At 46.9% G+C, this 13281-nt stretch overlaps 1 protein-coding gene and 1 long non-coding RNA gene across 9 annotated transcripts in view; one reads left to right on the plus strand and one right to left on the minus strand.

The window, feature by feature from the left end:
- Positions 1-9317, plus strand: part of KIF9 (kinesin family member 9) — a 37079-nt gene extending 27762 nt beyond the window's left edge. For 4 of the 5 annotated variants that reach the window (XM_061396976.1, XM_061396979.1, XM_061396978.1 and 1 more), the window contains 6 exons: positions 906-1097; positions 2231-2445; positions 4510-4686; positions 4986-5101; positions 5498-5602; positions 9013-9317. In XM_061396976.1, coding sequence (XP_061252960.1) covers positions 906-1097; positions 2231-2445; positions 4510-4686; positions 4986-5101; positions 5498-5602; positions 9013-9063 — 856 coding nt within the window. In that variant the 3' untranslated portion in view covers positions 9064-9317. The remainder of the gene's footprint in view (positions 1-905; positions 1098-2230; positions 2446-4509; positions 4687-4985; positions 5102-5497; positions 5603-9012) is intronic. The other variant, XM_061396980.1, reaches the window with a different exon arrangement.
- The window catches only part of LOC133235452 (uncharacterized), a 54392-nt gene that overhangs the window by 17576 nt on the left and 23535 nt on the right, over positions 1-13281 (minus strand). For all 4 annotated transcript variants that reach the window (XR_009732555.1, XR_009732554.1, XR_009732553.1 and 1 more), the window contains exon 4: positions 108-290. This is a non-coding gene — a long non-coding RNA (uncharacterized LOC133235452). The remainder of the gene's footprint in view (positions 1-107; positions 291-13281) is intronic.

Consider the following 13281-nt stretch of genomic DNA (forward strand, 5'->3'; position numbering starts at 1 on the left):
ATAATAATAGCAGCATTAGTCACTGGGGTGGTTTTGAGGATAAGTGAGTAAACGCAGTCCCCGTCTCTGGAAGACTTCAATACCAACATGTTGTTAACCATCATTACCTTTTCCTTGGGAAAGGACATGGGTCAACGCTGATGGTAGCAAACCGTCACGTGCAGGACTGGCGTCAGGTAGCGGGGCATCCTGGCCTCCTCCTGCCTCTTCCGGCAGGGCACTCACCCCCTCTGTGCGGCTGTCAGGCAATCAGTGTGACAGTTGATCGAGGCTTGGGCCCCAGGCCACACCTGTTGCAAGAAAACCAGAGAAGGAAGCAGTCACAGAGGGAGCCACGCATCCTTCCTTCACTTCAGCCCTGCTCTCACGTGCCTCTCGGGAGGCAGGGCCCTGGGCACCATCACGTGGAGAGGGATGGCTCTTTTCCCGGGAGCTGGTGTGGGCACTGATGGTAGGTGGGCGAGCGGGTCGTGGGCTGGTCAGAGCAGGGGTGCAGACGTGTCTGTCTTTATTGCTGGGCCTCAGACAGACGCGCCCAGGGTGAGGGCTCTGCTTTCCTTCCCAGGGGCACCTGTGTGACTCCTGCCTCAGCAGCCAGGATGTTCCTTAGAGCCTGTGGCCCACCCCAAGGTCCTCATGCTTCCAAACTGGAGACTCCCCGTTCCTCCCAGGTTTCTCCTGGGAGGAATGCGGAGTCTCCTGGGAGGTTTCTCGCCAGGAGACAAATGCTCCCCTCCTCCTCCCCACGTGCATGGCTTAGGGCTGTACTCTCCGCCCTTTGGCTGAGGTGTGTGTTAAGACCGGAGCTGAGTGGGATGGGGCTCTGGTGTATGAGTGTTGAGCAAGATTACTCCCCTCAGCATCAGAGACACTGAGCCCGGGGTCTCCCTCCCTTCTCCTTCCAGCTCCTCAGCAAGAAAGGAGGGTGCCAGCAGCCCTCTGAGTGGCAAGGACTTGGATGTTTCCACCTCCAAGACCCAGCTGACCCCGTCCTCCAAGGATGGGGATGTCAAAGACATGGTTGTGCGGGACCGGGAGACCTCCAATACTGAGCCCCTGGCCTCTGACTCCCCAAAGGAGGAATTACGCCCACCCAGGTGACCATCTAATGCTAGCTCCTGCGCCAGATCATACAAAAGCAGACTATGACGTGGAAAGAGCACCTGCAGATAGAAGAGAGCTAAACAAGGGTGACAGGCAAAGACTAGGAGCATACCCCCAAGGAGAAACGTGGTGGCTTATACAGGCGCACACTGGCTCAACCTCAGGAGCCACCCAAGGTGCAGGGACACGCAAAATCATTTTAGACCCTCCAAACAGCAATTATTTAAATAATTAAATTTGCACGTTATGGCTAAGTACTGTATTCAAAAGATACAAAATTCTCAAGTGTGAGACCCTTCCTCCAGCTACCCAGTTCCTCTCCCCGGTCAGTCAGTAATTGAGTTTTTAGGAATCTGTCCTGAGGAAATAATAAAGAGATTTAGACAAAAATTTATATTAAAAGATTGTGTCATTAATTTAAAAAGCAAAAGGAAAATTTTTTTGGTAACACCTTCAGTAGTCAACATTAGGGAAAGGGCACCAAGTGAATGATTCTCTCTGCCCTTGAAATGTACACAGATGTACATGAAGAATTTTTCTCTAGCTTGTGAACATTTCCAAACATTCAGAGAAGTTGAAAGATCTGTATAGTGAACACCCTCCTGATTGTACTGTTACTGTAGTATTTCATCATGTGTCTTTCTTTCCATCTTTTCATCCATCTTTTTTTTTTAAACGGATTTCAAACTCAGTTGCAGACAATCTACCTTCACCTACACAGCACTTCATCTTACATCTAGTTAATAATAACTAGGATTCTCAAAGAGTTTTTAATAGCATGAAAGAATGCTTCTGCGAAGGATGCAGAATTATATATACTGCATGATCCAAATATTAAAAAGTGTATCAAATAAATTCCTGAAGGAGATACATTAAAGTGTGGTTGCCAGTAGGTAATGAGTGGTATTTTGTTTTTTTATTTTTCCTTATTTTCATTTTCTGCAGTGGGCTGAATAGAACAGAGATGAGAGAATGATTCCTATACAGTTTACCTCTCATTTAGGGTAGGTGGTACCCAGGAATTCTGACCTCCAGCTCACAGAAGCTCCAGGGAAGAAATGTAAAGTGCCCGGTGGCTCCAAGACAGCTGCCCCTTTTCTCCCTTCATCTCCCTCTCCATCTTCAGGCCTAGCACCCCACCCGCCAAGCCTGTGGCCTTTGAGGACTTTAAGAATGAGCGGGGTAGTGAGATCAACCGCATCTTCAAAGAAAACAAATCCATCTTGAACGAACGGAGGAAAAGGGCCAGCGAGACCACACAGCGCATCAATGCCATCAAGCGGGAGATCGACATGACCAAAGAGGCACTCAATTTACAGAAATCACTACGAGAGAAGCAAGGTGAGCATGCTGAGAAGGTAGTTGGGGGACAGTGGGATCTCAGTCATCCTGCTTGGGATGGGCAGACGTGGGCACTGGAGGACCAAGTTGGAAGGGAGCCGCAGGGGATGCCGGGGTGCACCCTTCATCCCTGGGGCATCACTTGGCTCTGGCCAGCCCTGGGGAGCTAGAGTCCTTCTTTGTCCCTCTGCCCACACCTTCTTTAAATATGTGCTTAGTCGCTTAGTCGTGTCTGACTCTTTGCAACCCCAGGGATTGTGTGTTTTCCATCAGGCTTCTCTGTCCATGGGAATTCTCCAGGCAAGAATACTGGAGTGGGTTGCCATGCCCTTCTCCAGGTCTTTGAATATACAACTCCTTATTATATATTTGAACTCCGGGAGTTGGTGATGGACAGCGAGGCCTGGCATGCTGTGATTCATGGGGTCGCAAAGAGTCAGACATGACTGAGCGACTGAACTGAACTGAACTGAACATATATTTACATATTTTAAATCATATGCATATTATGCTGACATATCACTTACTCCTCAATATGCCTGGAAAATGTTTATTTTTAAAGGATGGGAAGAAGAAAAAATAAGCAGTATTTTTAAATAGTTAAACTTTTATGAATATCAGAAAACATTTTTGCCCTTCCCTACCCCCCAAGCAGTTGTTTTCCCATTGGTTGGTAAAATACCAAGTAAAATAACTTTTATCTTAAGGGAACAGATCAAGTAGTTCATTTTTTAACATACCTGCTAGGTACCTTGACTGGCAGCCACTTGTCAGCCCAGAGTGGTCATTTGGGACATTAGACATGAGACATGTCTTCCATGAAAGAAAAATGAAAATCATCTTAAGTTCAACTCTTAGAAATTTTTTTCTTTGGAGATAATCAGAGAACCTCTGGGAAGTATAAGAGATGTTATCACTCCCTATCTCAACAGAGTGCCGTAAAGTCTCTGTGATGGATTTTTGGGCCTTTCCTGGCAGTCCAGTGGTTCTTCAGTGCTTCCAATGCAGGACGAGTGGGTTTGATCCCTGGTCAGGGAACTAAGATCACACATTCCCCATGGTACAGCTCAAAAAAAAAAAAAAAAAGATTTGTGTCTATCAAGTAACCACACTGGGACTGGCCCACAGCCCGCTGATCAGGTTGCTCTGCAGTGAAGGTGAGGGAAACTCTGGCCTCCCCGCTGCAGACACCTTGAATTGGAGCCCTTGCCTCTCCATGGATGGTGTCAGTGACACCATGTGCCTCACTTCCCCTCTGTAAACATCAGCGGAGGTGCTAACGCCTTCCCAGGTACTGGGGACCGCCTCAGGCACCCTGGCCGCACACCTCAGTCACACACAGGACTAACTCTCCAGGAGCCTGGGCCTGGGTACTGACGTGATGCCTTTGCTGGACTTTCAAGTGCTATAGGCAGTAGACTGCCAGGTGAGTGGCTCCACAGGTAATTCTATCTTAACCCAACAACCCTCATCAAACTGACAGCCCTTAAAAAGGACTGTGCAAAGAGACCGTGAGTGGAGGACATAAGACTCATAGGATGACCGACCCCTCCCTCCTGGAGCCCTCTGTCAGCCAGCAGACACAATACAGATGTCTGATGCTTTCTAAAAGGTAGCTGGTGAATGCTGAAGTTAAGGGGACAATTTGAAATTTGGGTTTACATCTACTGTTAATAAGGAATCTTGCCCAACTGCCTTGTGGTACTAGCCAGTCGTGGCAGCTTGTTTATATAACTTATGAAAAAGATAAACACCTGTATAATAGAGGTATTTACTGGATATTCTGGTTAATGGGGTTTAAGATCAAAATAACCATAGAATGTGGGCCATCTGTACCATTTCCTCTACTCGCCTCTCCTGTGGTCCCCTCACCTGAGCTCCCTCTCCCTGTGAGACCTGTCCTGGTAGCCCAGCCTTCTCATGCCTTGTCCACCTCTTCGCTGCACTGCCAGCCCTTCCCCTCGCCCTGTGTTCATGCTTTGCCAGCACTGCCCTCTCTGACCACCTTCTTTCCTGCACCCCAGGTGGGCCCCTCATTCCCTGACCTCCTCCATCCCCTTGCAGGCGAATATGAGAACAAAGGGCTGATGATCATCGATGAGGAGGAATTCCTGCTGATCCTGAAGCTTAAAGACCTCAAGAAGCAGTACCGGACGGAGTATCAGGACCTCCGTGACCTCAGGGCTGAGATCCAGTACTGCCAGCACCTGGTGGACCAGTGTCGACACCGCCTGCTCACGGGTGTGCCATTTGGGGAGGTTGGCCAGCCACCTGGGGTTCCAGGAGGCTCAGGGCAGGGCCACAGCCTGGATTCTAGAAGTGGCTTCTGAACTTCTCTGTGGCAGAGGCAGGGGGACAGGGCTTTAGATGTGTTTCCAGGACTCTGAGGGCAGGAAATGGAGATGGGAAAGGATAAGACCTGGGAGCAGGAAGTGAACAGCGGGCAAGCCCGTGACAGGCACAGGACAGTCACACATAGCCTTGACCTGCTTCCTCGAGACTCCCCACCCTCATGATGCTCTCTCTGCATTTCCCTGCAGAATTTGACATCTGGTACAATGAGTCCTTCTTCGTCCCCGAGGACCTGCAGATGGCAGTGAAGCCAGGTGGCAGCATCCGGCCAGGCATGATGCCTCTCAGCAAGATTGTGTCTCTGGTGAGTGGCACAGGGTGGGGGTGGGGATGGTGGACGAGCACAGGGCAGTGCCCCCTGCCCCCTCCACAAGCATAGCAGTGGATGGGCTGCTCCTGGCCTTCCTACAGCTGCCCCAGGCAGGTGGGCAGGCACAGATCTCTCCTCAGTTTTGGGGGATGAGGACCCAGGAAACACCATGTGCTGCTGCCAACCTTCCTGAGTGGCTCATCTTGTCCTGATGGTGGTTACAGGCATCTGTGATGACACTGGGAAACTTGGGGCTGAAGGACTGTGAGCTCTCCTGATGGAGGTTTGCCAGCCCGATGAGGGTCTGCCCTGATGCCCACCACAGGCCCCGTCAGAGCAGATCCTGATGATGCCAGGCAAAGGGTCTGTGCTGAGTTGGGCTTCTTCTAGGGAGAAGACGACCAGGACAGGTTCAGCCAGCTGCAGCAGACGACGCTGCCCGAGGGCCCTGACTCTGTCTCCTTCTACAATGCCAAAGTCAAGATGGAACAGAAGGTAACTTGGGGGATCTGGGTCTCCAGGAAGGCAAGGCCTCAGGGACCTCAGTACTGGGACACCCAGGATGGCCCTCCCCACTTTAGAGGCAGAGGGGGAAAACACCAGCCCAAGGAAATCCAGTCACCCAGAGTCAGTGGGTATCTTCTGCCAACTCCAGAGTGGCACACAGTAGTGGTCCCACAGACCTTGGCCAGGCGTGGACATGGTCAGTGAGTGCTAAGACAGCCCGTGTGTGGTTCACATGCCAGGTCAGGGCCTGGGGCTCCCCTGAGGCCACTGCCTACTGGGGAGAGCCTCTCCGATGGAGGTCTCCGATGGAGGCACAGGCCAGTTATGCTCTTCTTGTGTTAAGTGTGCAGTCTTGGTTCAATCAGCTGTGGCTTGGGGCAGGGTCACCTGCCAATCCTAGTTGCCTGGGCCCACTCCTTCAGCAAGAGGATGGCTTTTCCCAGGCAGCCACTTAGCCTTATGCTGTGAGCATTAAGCTTTATTAACCCTGGCCCCTGAAGGGAGGCCCAGATCAGTGAACAGGGCCCTGCCTCTGTGGAAAGGCAGGGCTCTATGAGAGAGGATGGAGTAAGGTCAACTAGGCGTAGGCAGCCCAGCAGCTTCAGAGATCATTTGACTGTGGCCACTATGCAGGAGCTACCTTATCTGACCACAGAGAGGCCTACCCCTCTCGGCCGAGAGGAGGGGGCATATGAGGTGAGGCAGGGGTTCAACTTTATTCTTTTCCATGTGGATATTCAGTTTTCCCAGTACCAGTTGTTGAAAAAATGATTCTTCTGTTGAACTGTTTGGTACCCCTGTTGAAATTCAGCTGACCAAAAATGTGATTGAACTTAAAAACTCTAGGAGTCCTGAATAAGTTGAAATTACTTGGTTCCACTTAGATGGAGTAAGTTGAAATAAATAGTTCCTCTTATATGAAGTAGTCAAAAATCATAGGGGCATGGAGAAGGAAATGGCAACCCACTCCAGTACTCTTGCCTGGAGAATCCCTTGGACAGAGCCTGGTGGGCTATAGTCCATGGGGTCGCAGGGTTGGACCCGAATGAATGACACACTCACAAAATTGAGGAGATGCTTGATGGCACAAGGGTATACTTTATCTACTCTCCCATCTCCTGCAGGAAGCAGGATGGGGCAGGCAGCACCTGGGAGGCAGGATGGCTTGCTCCCCCCATCCCTTCTGGAAGTCTTGGGGTCTCAGTGCCTGCAACAGCTGGCCTTGGACAAATAAAAAACTAAGTTGTTTACTGGAAAAAAAGAATCATAGGGGCAGAAAATCTAAATGAACATTTCTCCAAAGAAGACATACAGATGGCCAAAAACCATATGAAAAGATATTCAACATCACTAATTACCAGAGAAATGCAAGTCAAAAGTACACTGAGGTATCACCTCACACCATTCAGCATGATCATCATTAAAAAGTCCACAAACAACATGTTCAACTCATAAAAACAGAGATTAGAATAGTGGTTACCAGGGAATGGGGGTGGAATGTGGGAAACGGGAGATGTTGGTCTAAGGATACAAACTTCCAGTTATAAGATGAGTTGGTTCTGGGGGTCTAATGTATAGAATGGCTATTATAGTTAATAATGCTGTTAATAATATGTCAATAGCTGAAAGTTGCTGAGAGTAGATCTTAAAGGATTTCACCACAGAAAAAGAAATAGTAATTATGTGAAGTGATAGAAGTGTTAGCTAATGCTGTGGTTGCAGTCATTTTATAATATGTAAGTGTGTCCAGTCAACACATTGTATACCTTAAACGTATGCAGTAGTATATTCTATGGCACTTATATCTCAATAAAGCTGAGGCGGGGGAAGTCTACAGACAATAATGATAAATGCCAGAGTGCGTGTGGAGAAGAAGGCACACTGCTGCACTGTTGGTGGGAATGTAAGTTGGTACAACTGCTGTGGAGAACAGTATTGAGGTCCCTTAAAAAGCTAAAAAAATGTAACAACCATGTGATTCAGCAATCCCACTCCTAGTGGTATATCCAGAGAAAAACATAATCCAAAAGGATACACGCTCCCCAATATTCACTGCAGCATAACAGCCAAGACATGGAAGCAACCTAAATGTCCATTGACAGAGGAGTGGATAAAGATGTGGTACGTATTACTCAGCCATAAAAAAAGAATGAAATAATGCCATTTGCAGCAACATGGATGGATTTAGAGATTGTCACATTAAGTGAAGTAAATCAGAGAAAGACAAGTATCATATGATATCACTCATATGTGGAATCTAATTAAAAATGATAAAAATGAACTTATTTACAAAACAGGAACACGCAGATATCAAAAACAAACTTATGATTACTAAAGGGAAAACACGAGGAGGGAGTGATAAATCAGGAGCTTGGGATTAACATACACACACTACCATATATAAAATAGATAATCAGTGAGGAGCTACTGGATAGCACAGGGAACTCAATAGTCTGTGATAACCTATATGAGAAAAGAATGTAAGAAAGAATGAATATATGTATACATAATGTATAACTGAATCACTTTGCTGTATACTTGAAACTAACATAGTATTGTAAATCAAGTATTCGCCAGTAAGTTATTTTAAAAAATAAAACGACTTAAAAATCATAAAGGGAGAAAGTATAATAGTGCTTTTCAGGGTCTAGGGGGAGAGGAGAATGGGGAGTTATTGCTCCATACATATGCCGTTTCAGTTTGGGATGATGAAGTTAGGGAGATGGGTGGTAGTGATGGTTGTACATTATGAATGTATTCAGTACCACCAAACTGTATACTTAAAGATGGCCAAGGCAGAAATTTTTATTTTATGTGTATTTTACCACAATAAAAAATAATTCCAGCTTCAAGTGGAAGTTTCAGTTTCAGTTCAGGTTCACCATGTGGGGAATCTAGGACTCACCCCCACACTCCAAGTTGGTGGGTTTGGCATTTGCTTGCTCACTGCCCTGCCCACTGATGTTGTTTCAGCTTCCTTTCCCCACCTGCTTCCCAAGAGCCTAGCAGTGCGTTAAAAGGTAGGATTCATGAACACCTAGTTGATTTGCAGAGGGAAAGCCCTTCAGAGTACATGGGTCCCCCTCCCTCTGGAGAGAAAGCCCTCTTCTTTTTTTGAACCTAATTCTTGTGAGAAACTTTCAAGTGAGCCCTTGAAATATGCATGTCTGCTTTTCAACATTTAAAACATTTTATACACTTTAGGATGAAAGAATGAGACAGACTGAATGGAACATTTTTTTCTCACAGAACTGGGATTCATCAAAGGGGGTCCTTGTCCCCAAATGGTGATATATGCAGGAAGAATGTTGGGTGGATATAGGTGGTGTGGCTTCTGAGGCCTTGCTAGGTCTGCAGGTCCTGATCAGTTCCTATTTTCTCCCCCTTTCTGTGTCCAGCACAATTATTTGAAAACCATGATGGGCCTCCAGCAGGCACACAGAAAATAGGGACTCACGGCCAGTGCATTGAAGGATGAGATCCCCAGTAAGTCCTGCCTGCTGTAGAGAAGCTACCAGCACTCCTGCCCAGGCTCCAACCCCTCTGCTTCGAGACTGGGGCCCAGTCCAGGGAACACAGTGGCCTGCCTGACGGAACAGCCTTCAAAGGACACCCTTGACTACCTTCACAGAATGCTTTCGGTTTCAATACGCTGTCTGATATGCAGGGACAGGATAAAACAGCTTTTTGGTTTCGACTTTCAGTGCTCATCCAAGAACTTTTTTTTTTGGTCATGCCACATGGCACGTGGGATCTTGGTCCCAATCCCACCCCCAGGGATGAAACCTGTGCTCCCTGCAGTGGAAGCACCTTAACCACTGTATCACCAAGGAAGTCCCCAAATAACTTTATTTCCTATCTGGGAGGATGTCTTCCCTATGCAGAGGTGGGGTCCTAACAAGTCTCCAGTTAGAAAGTGGACAAGTAGCCCCTGGCAGGCCTTGGTCCCACTGGTCAGCCTCTTTCCTTTTCTGAATGGCCATCCTGGGGTGAGCTGGGTCTGAGGAGCCCTGGTTCTCATGGCTCAGGCCATAGCTCTCTGTGTTCCTGAGCCAGTTGAAGGCAGAACTCCCTTCTTCAGCAACACGTAGAGGATGGGGTGTAGGTGGAAATGACTGAAAGGCAGGTTTTTATCACAAAATAAGAAGACGCTTAAAATGAGATCATTCCTGCCATGAAATTAGTAGTGAGAACCCCATGGTGGGAGGCTGACAAGGAAACTGCAGAACCTTCACTATTTGCAAGACTGAACTAAATAGTACCTTTCCAATCAAAGGCCCCATGATTCTGCTCTTCAGGCCTTCAGTGAGCAGCTGGATGGGGGCTTCTGTTGAGAGAAGGCTGAAAGGCTTTCCCTGAGGGCTGTCCCTTCTCTCCTGTCCAGCCCCTTTCTCTTTCACTGACTGGCAGGTGCACAGTGGTCCTAAAACAGATTCCCAGAACAGTTGTGAAGTCCCCAAACTTCATTCCCCTTGATGATACATGGGGGCTATCACTGACTGATTAGCACTGACAGTGTGCACACAGCCTTGATGGTCAGTCATGTTTCCTTTAAATGTGGCCAAACGGCAGATGTGTCCAGGCAATATGCATTGTCCCAGCAGCTGGAGGCCTTAGAGTTCAGATTCTTTCCCTTCTCTGGTTGCCCCTGCCATTACCAGGACTTGTTTGGGGTTCCTGGGTCTTTAGAACAGCTCAGAAAATAGAACGTAGTAAAGGTGACTCGGTGGTAAAGAATTTGCTTGCCAATGCAGGAGACCTGGGTTCAGTCCCTGGGCCAGGAAGATCCCCTGAAAAAGAAATGGCAACCCACTCCAGTATTCTTGCCTGGGAAATCCCACGGACAGAGGAACCTGGCGGGCTATAGTCTAGTTGGTTTTACAAGAGTTAGTAACTAAATAACAACAGAAAACACAGGGGTACATTTTGTTGGGTGCCAAAGGAAGTAGCCGTTTGTAGCATTACAAGCCCCTCTCCTCTTCCCTTCATTTCCCATATGCTAGAAGAGCATATGGTATCCTGAACGTCCATGGACAGAACTCCTGGGCAGCCAGACCTGGGGCCTGCAGGCCAGGGCAGGCTTGGCCTCTGTCACGGCAGTTGGTCCCGTTTGTTTCTAGCTCATTCATCATTACACAGGCCTCTGGTCAGTTCTGGCACAAAAGGAAACAAGTAATCATCAGTGTGGGCAGAGCCACAGGAATAAGCCAGGATGGTGCTCAGTCAACCACCCTCCACACAAACTCCTTAGAGGAGCAGATGCTTCCAACATGACAGGGAGCTAGGGGCATCATGTCCACTCAAATGTGCCTTTTGTTCTAGAAAGTAGTTCCTTCTGAGCTAATCTGACCATCATGGCCATCCCTGAAGGGGACTTCCAGTTCCATCAATATGACAGAATAAGATAACCTGAAGATACTCTGACTACGAACAGAGATGCTGTCTAAAGTATACCATTCTTTTAAATGCAAAGCTAAATTTGTACAAGAAAGGGAACTGCCAGGACCTGGAGAACTGAAAACCAGAGTGGTCAGTGTCAACCAGCTGTGTCTGGGAGGTGTGTGAGTGGATGGTTGCTCTTGAGTGTTCATGTCCACGTAAGTGTGAGAAATAAGACTTGGCCCCTGGAAACCCACTCCAGTACTCTTGCCTGGAAACTCCCATGGATGGAGGAGCCTAGTAGGCTGCAGTCCACGGGGCCGCTAGGAGTTGGATACGACTGAGTAACTTCACTTTCACTTTTCACTTTCATGCATTGGAGAAGGAAATGGCAACTCACTCCAGTGTTCTTGCCTGGAGAATCCCAGGGACTGGGGGAGCCTGGTGGGCTGCCGTCTCCGGGGTTGCAGAGTCAGACACGACTGAAGTGACTTAGCAGCAGCAGCAGCAGCAGCAGCAGCAGCATGCCTCATATGAAGATGGAAATAGAACTCCTTGCAGAAAGGTGGCGTTATCTGATAAAGAGGTAAGCTAGAAAAAATTTTCCCACTGCATGGAGAAATAATGAGAGAAATCCAAAAGGGACATTTTTTCTTATTTTAGGAGGCAAAAATGGAACAAGAGTTTTCCAACTGCAGAATGGATGATCTTGGTACAAATTGGGCTCCCAGTCCCTGGAGCAGATAAACTGAGAGCATAGAGAATGTGGTCACAGATGTGGCCAGGCACATGAAATACCCATTATTTGTTCCTGTTCATAACTTCCATGAAAAATTCTCTTTTAACAAGAGATAAATGGACATTATTCTTCAGTGTTGGAGAATCAACTGGCTCATGTTTTCTGGAGGACAATTAGGCAGTGTATTTCCAGAGCCTTAACAACATATACTGGTACACACTTTATGCATTAGTATAAACTTTTTGGACAAAAATTTGGCCATATCTTTAACAACTGTGTGTAACAGATGTGTACCATAAACATATTTTGTCAAATGCAAATGTAAATTATTTTATTGTAAAATTATTTCAAAATATTATTATATAGTAATCATTTATTTTATAGATAATTATAATTATTTTATTTATTGCCAGATTTTGTAAGTTTTACATTTTAATACTCATGGGTACCATGATTTCCAAGTACCATGGGCTGGTCAATTACTGTGTGTACTTCTGAGATACTAAATAGTCATTCATTTTCAGCATTGAGTAAAGAAGCCAGACTTATTTCTGTAGGTTCTACAGTAAAGTGTTCAGCTGACAGTGATGCTGTCATCAAGTTATTAAAGTTTCCTTCCTTTCTAATAGTGAACTGACTGGGTAAAGATTTATCTCCTTTTCAATTCCTGGACTTGATGCTAGGTTGATGATACAATTTCACTGAAGCAAACACACAAACTGAAGCGTTTTGCTTTACTTGAAGGAAACACTAAATATCAGAGGTAACACTGCTATTTTCACTTATATATTTTTATTTCTGATGTATAGATTCCATTGACTTTGGACCTAGAACTGTTGCTGTGGAGCAAGGGGATTTGAGTTTAAGAAAACAAAATTGTCTATGAATATCTACGTGGTACTCAGCTTCCATTGCATACACACCAACTGCAGCACTTTTCCTGGAGTGACAACAAAGGAGAATCTTCAGAGCAGGGTTTCTGCCGCCAATACAGGAGATGCAAGAGATGTGGGTTCGATCCCCAGGTCAGGAAGATCCTCTGAAGAAGTAAATGACAACCCACTCCAGTATTCTTGCCTGGAAAATCCCATGGACAGAGGAGTCTGGCAGACTACAGTCCATGGGGTTCACAAAGAGGCAGACATGACTGAGCACACGTGCACACACAGTAAGTAGCACTCTCAAGGTTACTTCTATTGATTAAGTAAGTGAAGTTGCTCAGTCGTGTCTGACTTTGCGACACATGGACTGTAGTCTACCAGGCTTCTCCATCCATGGGATTCTCCAGGCAAGAATACTGGAGTGGCTTACTATTTCCTTCTCCAGGGGATCTTCCCGACCCAGAGATTGAACCCGGGTCTCCCACATTGGAGGCAGACGCTTTAACCTCTGAGCCACCAGGCAGTAAACCTCTCCAAAGGACCCCCTGAAAATCTGTTCAAGTAAAGTTAAATTTAATAAACATACAGCATTAAAGAGACTGCCAAAGTGTCATAACAATTTCTCAGAAGGGAAAGTCAGAGAGGATATATATAGAGCTTTAGGGCCC

This window comes from Bos javanicus, chromosome 22 (genome assembly GCF_032452875.1).
Source record: "Bos javanicus breed banteng chromosome 22, ARS-OSU_banteng_1.0, whole genome shotgun sequence".
Taxonomy (NCBI): Eukaryota; Metazoa; Chordata; class Mammalia; order Artiodactyla; family Bovidae; genus Bos; species Bos javanicus.